This window comes from Opisthorchis viverrini, assembly GCF_000715545.1.
Source record: "Opisthorchis viverrini unplaced genomic scaffold opera_v5_490, whole genome shotgun sequence".
Taxonomy (NCBI): domain Eukaryota; kingdom Metazoa; phylum Platyhelminthes; class Trematoda; order Opisthorchiida; family Opisthorchiidae; genus Opisthorchis; species Opisthorchis viverrini.
In genome coordinates, this window is record NW_008752148.1 from 238,909 (window position 1) to 248,100 (window position 9,192).

The 9,192-nt window shown below is 48.9% G+C and overlaps 1 protein-coding gene across 1 annotated transcript in view; it reads left to right on the forward strand.

The window, feature by feature from the left end:
• Positions 1–8,209: 8,209 nt before the first annotated feature.
• The window catches only part of T265_15417 (hypothetical protein), a gene marked incomplete at both ends in the record, with an annotated part of 16,554 nt that continues 15,571 nt past the window's right edge, over positions 8,210–9,192 (forward strand). Inside the window, one exon of the mRNA XM_009178010.1 lies at positions 8,210–9,076. Within this exon, the coding sequence (XP_009176274.1) occupies positions 8,222–9,076 (855 nt within the window). The remainder of the gene's footprint in view (positions 9,077–9,192) is intronic.

The following is a 9,192-nucleotide window of genomic DNA, read 5'->3' on the forward strand; positions in this document are numbered from 1 at the left end:
TATTGAGTGGAGAAGTTGCGAAGGTCTTCGCAAGTCTTTTTTCGATCGACGCGTCAGCAACACTATGGTACCCCAATCTATACGACCTCCGTCCCGACCATACTCAATGAGACTATTGTGCGTGGGCCGGGGGACGTATATTCCAGGACCAAGGACTAGCGAGGTAGGCCGGCAAATTTGAAAATACATTGTACGAGTTTTGGCTAACTCCCTCCTAGACTGCTAAGGAGCGTTCAGTTGGTAAGAATGAAGGAAGTACATGGGTATGTAGGGACACAGGTAAAGAAAACGATGACCAAAAATGTACACTGTTGTCGGCAAACGTCAATGCACGGGAAGGTGTTGTTGTGGGAGTCAGGGCAAGGAGGTGGTCAACAGCAGTAGGGCCTCAGATACGGTAACGGTGGTTCATTCATAGGGTGTAGACGTTGTTGGTGTATCTTTCCAGGGAGAAAATCCCCGGCGCGGCCTACGTGCTCGCACTGCAGCAGGGGAGGGTGCAAGCCGGCGGACATGCATGGTGACTTCCAACGTACAGTGGTCACTGCTCCGCAGGATACTGAAACATCCACTTCCCTCACATCGGAAATGAAATACTAATTAGGTGCAATCTATTTGGGTTGCATACAGCACTTTCCAATAAGAGTCAACATTGGAAGATGTGTTGTCGGGAGGGGACTTCAGCGGATGACTCTGGTAGATTTTCGCATCAGTGTAGAGAGCTTCTCAATGGCCAGGCGTGGTGTGCGCATCTCGCGCGCTCTTGAAAATCGCAACGAGAAGCAGCAAAGGACTAGTGCTTGATCTGAGTTCATGGAGGTGTTCCAGAGCGGACGACATTTGGTAATTGACCCACACTACTAGCTAATGGTAATGTGGTCTCTCTGTGTTGAGCTCGGTAGTTCCATGTGGCCAGGTGGCTTCGACTGTTTACGAAGTTAGTACTACACAGAAACTTTCTGGCCAATACATAACTGTAGTAAGCGTTCGCTATTGCCCTTGGGTCTCGATCCTAGTCCAAGATGACCACCAAGTCAGGCCTCGGCAGCGCTAAGTCCACCTACTTGTGCGATCGCAACCCTGGCAACCACGGCAATGCTTGAGCTCGCCGCAACGTGGCATTCTAAGGCTCGTACAATCTCCGAGTGTTGGGGCATGAACGGGTGCGATGAATTGACATTAATTATTGGCGCGGTTATAATAATAATAGTAATAATAATATTGGTTCAGCTGCAACGCACTTCCGGTGTCTAGCTGCTATTAAGAAAGTAGCATGAGGACAGATACTGCCGGGTTGCCCAAGCCTAGACAGGAATAGTCGGGGTACTGAGTTGGCTCCAACCACGGACCTTCTGGTCTTACCTTAACCACTGAGCTATATCGATGCGGAGACTGTCACTGACGTTGTCAGACGAACAATACACAGGCGACTATCAACGAGCGGTCGTTCAACCAGATACCCTTTGACTCGGTAACTTAAAACAATACCGACTCCAACAAATCCAACAGCATTGGCTTCTACACCACTAGAGGTGCGGACCTGGAAGCGAGCGAAAACTGATAGGAAGGTCATTTCAACAATCCTAATTGGGTCCTGAATCCTCATTTCAGAGAGATAGCACACGTCATTAGAATGTAGGTCTAGCAAGAGCAGTCTGTCGTCCGGCTTGTTTCAGACTACAAACGTTAAGAGCTACCAGATGAACTGAGCTCCAGGATTTTAAGAGGGATTTCGAAATGTCTACAGTCGTGGTGACCGAGCCAACCGTAGATATTGCAGCTAACTGGTCTACCAATCTTTGAGGATAAGCCTATTGAGGTGTCACTAGCAACGGAGTGAGGAGGAGGAGAATGAGTATGTGAAAGAGAAAGAAGGGAGGCATCAGCACAGCGTATTCTCTCTCTCTCTCTTACGGGTAAGAGAGAATGCGCATGCATGCATACTGAATACATGCATACTGCATACATGCTGTATGCAGCATGTAAGGTGACTCGGCTGGTTGCAGCATGCGACGATATGGTGTGGGATTATTTGTAAGTGTGCAGTTTATGTCTGTAGGTTGACCGGAACAATGCCACGGCGCCAAGAACTGGACAGGAGGACGATTGGGGTCTTCATCTAAAGCCTAACCGTAAGGTAGCGGCGATTGGCGAATGACCATCAGATTCGCTTACATTCCCATGGAGGAAATCGCCACACATGTTCCAGCCCCAAATCTGAAGAACCAGGAAACTGTTATTCATACCTTTGCCCAATAACCAACTTGGTATGAGCGGTTCTGTGAGTGTCCTCAGTATTGTCGTACGTCTGTAATCGCCATTGTCGTAAGGTCGATGCCAGGTGTAGCGACCCGCAAATGTACTCTTGAGAGAGCTTCAGTAACAGGTTTCATGACCTAGGTGTGAGATATGCTACTAGTGAATTCAGCCAGTCTAGGTGGTCGGACTCTCTTGGAGAATATCTGTCGGCAGTTGGTCGTACGGCGTAAGCTAGTGGCTTGCGGTTGGCCAAGACGGCGAAATCACTGCCTTCATCTGTATCTCTGTTACCGAAGTAGACATCCACTAGCTTACAACCGAAGGTGCTGTCCCGTGATTCAGCTGTTTGGAGCCTTTTTTGGAAACAGGCAGTCACCTTACGTATATTTCTGCAGGACGTCACCCATCGTCACATTGGAACCGTCAGTAGCGGACAGCATTGGGGCAATGGCGTTATGGCGAGCTGTGCTGGTAATTTTGACGATCGCGGATTTCAGTTCCACAAATGGTGCCCGCGCCAACTAGGTGAACTTTGACTTTTTATCTCTTCCAAATAAGCAGACTGCATGAACCGCGGACAGTGAGGACTAAAACGACTGCAATAATTCACAAAACCGTGGAAGCGCTGTGGCAGTTCGGAAGTCTTTCAGGGTGGGTGAGATAACCCTTTGAAGAGACGACTAGGTGGGCGTAGTGTTCCACTGAACTGCTGCCTACTACTAGTATGTCATCGAGTTAAGCGCAGACTTCTTAGATGCCATGACAGACTGCATCTATTTTACAGAATTCTGGAAAGTCTGTGCAGCGAATGACATTCAGGCGAATTGGAGAAGGCCGAGCGGTGTGACAACAGCAATCTTTGGAATGTTGGCATTGGAAACAGGGATCTGGTTATAGGCGCGCATCAATTCGATCTTCGAAAAAAAACTCTTGCACCAGAAAGGTTGGTGGTCAGTTCTCGTGCATGTAGAGTTGAGTGCCGATCCTGACTGGTTACGGTGGTTAGGTTGCGGTAGTCGCCACACTTTCTTCAATAGTCTGCGGTCTTTTTGGGGACCATGTGTAAAAACCATTCAGCCTAACTGTCATGCATCCGAAGGAAGCACAAAGGCTAGGGGTACTGCCAGGTTGCCCAGGCCTAGACAGAGGAACTCGAGAGGCAGAGGCCAGGTTCGAACCATGGGCCTTCTGGTTAGTAAATTCGCGCTCTAACCGCTGAACCACCTCGCCCCCACGTGTAAAGGACTGTTCGACGGACGTATGATGCCAAGTTGAGACATATACTCGAACGCGATTTTGGTCACGTGTAGCTTATCGAGTGCAAGCCATTCCGGTCTACACCGGACGGGCGAGCGAGCGGTTGTTGTGTGACGGGTCACATCGGTGGCAACTCATTTCACAGTTGGATGAATTTTCGGAAACTTGGGATGCGAAACCAAGGTGATTGAAGGAGTGTTCGACCATTCGCCCGTAATGGAAAACTTAGTCTAATGGTCGATCAGTTGGTGTCGGCACTTGTCAACCAGCAGCAGAGAAAATCAATTCGCAGGATAGAAAAGGGCGCGTTGGTTGCAACAAAATCCGCGGAGGCTCGCAACGAAGCTCCAGGTCGACGCTAATGAAGCGGTCACAGATGGTTTTTATGGAGATGCCGTTGGCGCCCTCGAGTGCGAGACAGTTGGGTGGTTGGTCACCTGTACCAGTAGGGACGTTACTGACCTCAGCTCTTGTGTTGACTAGGTAGGTTTGACGCTATCATAGAACAGGTGACTGCAGTGGCGGCGAAACGGGTGCTGGTTACCCATACTTCCTGGGTTAAATTGTGGCTGCACGATGATCGGCAGCGTTGAGCCGGATCTACAAGTTGTTCGTGGTGGCAACGCAGACTGCCTGGACTGGGTGGTGGGGAGACTTGTTCACGAGAACCACACGAGCGTGAACTTGAGTTTTGGTTGCTGCTGCCCACCTGTCTGCACCTCAAAGCCAGAGATTGAAAATCCTGGTGAAGAGCCCTGATCTCGTCTTGTAGATGGTGAATCTTTGGGTCGATCAGCAAGATAGGGTGAATAGCAGTTGCGTTCGCAACGTGAGGGATGCTGATCCCTTGATGCTAGATCAGTTTGTCCTGCGGGCTGGTGCTGGAGAATTTCCAAAAACACTGCATGTTTTCTGGCAGTCCCTGCAGCCACTTCTCATGGAAGAAACCGCCCAGTCCCCTAATGCTAGGCGCATTCCACTGAATAACGCTGACGGCTGTCTATTACCCAGCTTCAGTTCACTGACTTGTTGTCCCAGGTCCAGCTCCGTTGACACTTTTTCAGGATGGTGTGGTCGAGCACCCGGCAACTGCAGCAGGACGTCGCGGACTTGCTTGCTTACTTTCCTTGACAGTCTTGCCACCATCTAGTTGAACTTCGAATTGTGAGTTCAGATGTGGTGGTTGGAGCACGAAATTACTGATCGGAAGCTCAGTTGTTCGAACCCGACCTCTGCCTCTCGACTTCCCCTGTCCAGTGCCCCAGCCCTCGTGCTTCCTTCTGGTGGCATGGCAGTCAGGCACCGATAGGGTGCTACAGCTGAACGATTTTTTGGTGTTTGTTGCTCATTGTACAGACAATTTTTTTAGATAGTCGGATGCGAATTCTTCAATTACGTGGAAACATTCGTATTAGCTAGCACAAACTTTCAGCACAAGCGCTCACGTATGATTCGGAGGTCACCAACTGCAAGCCAGTTGTGGACTCACTTGGACCATGCAGCACTCAGCTATCAATGGAGAGCTTCTATACAAGATTGTCCTTCATTTTGGCTGTTCATTCACTGCATTTTGCGGACATGCGTATCTATTCACTTGCTCTCCGTAACGCGCCGGCTGATACAAAGCCATTCAGTTCGTCACCTCAGAGCGCCTCTGTAGCTGTACGATATCGGGTTGATTTGATCTCGAATCTTCCAGGACTTGATGGGCACGATGGTTATTATGGTATCTAGATGACTGTTGGAGTTAGATGCAACACAGCTTTTGATGCTTCCTACCCGAGATTGCTCAGTGGTTAAAGTGCGAATGTACTGACCGGAAGGTCCGTGGTTCGAAACGATCTTTGTATCTCGGCTTCTCCTGTCTAGGCGTGGGCAACCTGGCAATATCTCATCCCTTGTCCTTCCTTCCGGTAGCATGGCAGCTAGGCACCGAAAGGGTGTTTATTATTATTATTATTACAGCCATTATTTGCTTGCACACTCCAACAAGCACTGGGTCTCGTAACGATCAACAGATCTGGTTGAAGTCAGGAAAACTATACCAGCAGCAAACAATTATGATAGTGCGCGCAGGTTCCTAAAACGCCGAGTAATTAAGAACCTGAGGGTTGGCAGAGAGCGCTGGTGAATCGAAAAGACCCGGGAAGTGGAGAGTGCTTTTGCCACGGGGGACGATTGTACCCTGTTCCGCCTTACCCAGTTAACTGGTCCGGGGAGGGTGAGTGTTAGTAAAACTACACTCCAGAAAGGATAGAGCCTCACTTAATTCACACTAATTTCTTGTACCATCGACCTAATAATGAAGGACAGTTCAGATGGCCCCCATCAACCCATCCTATGAAGTGAAAAAATGAAACCGAATGAAACATCAACAGCAATCCACCATCGATCACGGAAGTCCGGCGCAACAAAGCATCTGGACTGAACGGCTTTCATCGTGGGCTCTTTAGAGAAGGTAGTGAGGCCCTCATGGCTAACCTAACGTCCCTACTCCGAAATGTCCGGAATTAGGAAAGAATTCCGACAGAATGGAGTGCCTTGATGGTAATCCCTATATTCAAAAGCGGTGGTCTTCGGTGAAGTCTACTCTACCCCAATAGATTCGCTGGTCACGCTGCATAATTCACGCTAGTTAGGCCGGTAGGGCCCTCTCCGCCCAGCCTGGTGTCGGATGAAAACCAGGGGCGATCAGTCCATCACCTGGCAAAGGAACCTGAAATAATCTACCAATAAACTCAGTCGAGTTGATAAATGCCGTTTCCTCGGATGGGAGGTGCATTTTGAGATAAGCTAAATAGCTGTCACGCAGCCATTCATAAAGGCTACCGCCTTGACTGCATAGCTGTCAACTTCTGCCGTATCAGACAAACAGAATCATTCAAAATCAACGAAGTGACCGAGCCATCATCTCCCTTTTTATATACTGGAAGAGCGAGGCTGTAGCAGCTGAAACGGCTGAGCCTCTTTAGACGGGTTGTGGGCTGAAAAACTGAACTGAAGCACCAATGCTAACACACTGGTGAAATTCGGGGACGGACCTACTTGCGAGGCTTTTGTTCCGAGTAAAACACTGAAGGCAAATACTGCGCGGGGGGGGGGGGCATGGTAAAGAATTAACGCGGCGGCCGGACAAAGCGGCTCTAGAAAGTTGAAAAACCTGGTGGCGCTGTTCATAATACACGCTGTTGATTCGCGCCAACTGTCTTTTCATATGGTGGCGAAACGTTTGGTACTCAACTAGCAATCACGGCGAAGAGATCGACTGCCATCTGATCGCCAGCTCCTGAACTCATTCTAGCTACCAGCATTTTGACGTTGCCAACGGTGTCCCATTCAATTGCTACTTTGTCCTGTCTCTGTATATTTTCCTTAATGGTGTGCAAGGGTGGTTATGGGTGCTTCACCACGTTTCTGACAGTTGCACTGTGTAGGATTGTCCGTTTAAGGAGTAACATTTATCTTCGTATTCCTCTCCCGCATGGAAACTTAGTGTTCGCGTTTTTGGACAGAGTAGATTTGTATGTCAGTTGATCAGTTGATCCACCATCCTCTGGGCAACACCGCAAGACAAGGTAGGTAACATGCCACCTTAACTGGACACGAGACTCGCAACAGCGGATCTTAGCTACACTGATGTGTGTCATCATTGAGGTTGAGTATCAACCTGAAGTTGTTTATTGACTGATATTGTCTCAAAGTTGTGTTGTGGGGGCGAGATGGACCAGGTGGCTAGAGCGCGAATTTACTGACCGGAAGGTCCGTGGTTCGAACCTGACCTCTGCCTCTCGACTTTCCCTGTCTAGGCTTGGGCAACCTGGCAGTATCCCAGCCCTCGTGCCTCTTTCGTGTGGCATGGCTGCTAGGCACTGAAAGGGTGCTACAGCTGAACGATTCGAAAGTTGTGCTGTTGTACGTATTCACTTACTCGTGATAATTAATCTGCGATTCTTCCGATTAGTTTGCTTTCCTGATTTCCCCTTCACAATCCCCTCCGCCTTCATATGCCATGGCGACCCAAATCACGCTGTACGTGTACACGGCTCGCGTTTGTCCAACAACCTAACTGAACTCCATTTTTCCCATAAAGCGTTCTCGTAGCTGCCAATGTCGATTCCAATGCATATTTCTTCGCCTCAGTCCCCAACATAGTTGGTGAGCAAAAATTTGGCATCTAAAACTTTTGCGCAGTTGGCACATGTTTATTGCTACTGAGTACGATGACTGATACCTCACTGTCGTTCGGTGTGGAACCAGGTCTCACTCATCTATAAGAAAGCAGTGTGAGTTAAAAAAGGGGGTCGGTGAAGCAGACATGTCCACATTTCTCTAATTCAGTGTTGTAATCTTTTCATTTTTGCTTCCTACGGAGTATGGAAGTATGGTATGGGACCCTACTCTGTGTCCGTTGACGCCTGTGATAAAGAGGTTCGTCAGTATGACGCTATCTCGGCGTCTTCCATGTTTATCCATAGTCATGATCATTGCGTTCATTGGTTTCGGCTTTCATAAGGGAGAAACTTTGGGTATTTAGCCCTCTCGCGCTTTAACCAACATGACACGAAATTGATAGCTTTTTCCCATAAAAAGCCTGGCAATCACCGGCTTTATTAACTTCATTGACCCAACAGTTTTTGGCTCCATTTCAGTTCGTCCAATCTGACTATTATAATTTTCCTATTTGCAGCTTCTGAGTGCTTGACCTATGCATGCACATCCCCATTCAGTCGTGTCAACTCCCTATTCTTACGATTCCAACACGATCCAACAAGGTCAAATACAGATAGTGGATACCAATGTCCTCCATTCAGACTCAGAGCCTTTCATGGCTGGCCTGAGCGCTGAAGTGTCCAATTCAGACTCTCAGCTAATCTACTCAGATCCATCCGCATCCGGCCCTCCACAGCTGACAGACGAACACTACTTGCATGATGGTTCCACGGACAATATCATGTATCAGCAAACCGCGAATCCGTTGGTCATGCCTCAGGGTTCGCCACAACAGGATATGGATATTGAGCCCATTGATTTGGAAGAGGTCCAGAAAATCCAAGCCCGAATGCCAGCCGCCGACCCCAGCGCCCCTGTAGGTTCGAATAAAAATCCAATCCGCATCATTCAACAAGGCAATCAATACATTACAACACAGGACGTGTCGGATGAACATTTGCAGCAAATTATCCAGGTTCTGACCAACCAAGCTCTGATTTCCAGCAGCAGCTCCCGACCGAGTGCGATTTACAATCGTCTCACAAATCGGCGTATCATTTTCCGGGTGACAAAAGCTAAACGGCGCCACGACGACAACGATGCCAGTAGCGGCGGCGGTGGTGGCGCTACTGCTCCTGGGGTTTTCGGTCCCGATCGCTCTCGGGCTGGCATCGGTAAGCCTAAACAGAGAAACACAGCAAAGGGTGGCAGCCGAAAGCGTCGGAAACGAGGGTCAGATGAGGAGGACCCTGATTTCGAACCGGAAGTTCCCGAGGAAGAAATCCTTCCATTCCCTCTTGCGCGACGAACATCCACATCTGGGCGAATCTCGAAGCCACCTAAACATCTGGTACGTGCTTATTTTTATCCCCCAGTTCTGTCGGTTCTTGTATAAGGCCTTCGTGAAGGGACCATCTCGAAACGGAGAGGGTCGCGTGCCAACAATATATATATATATATATATAT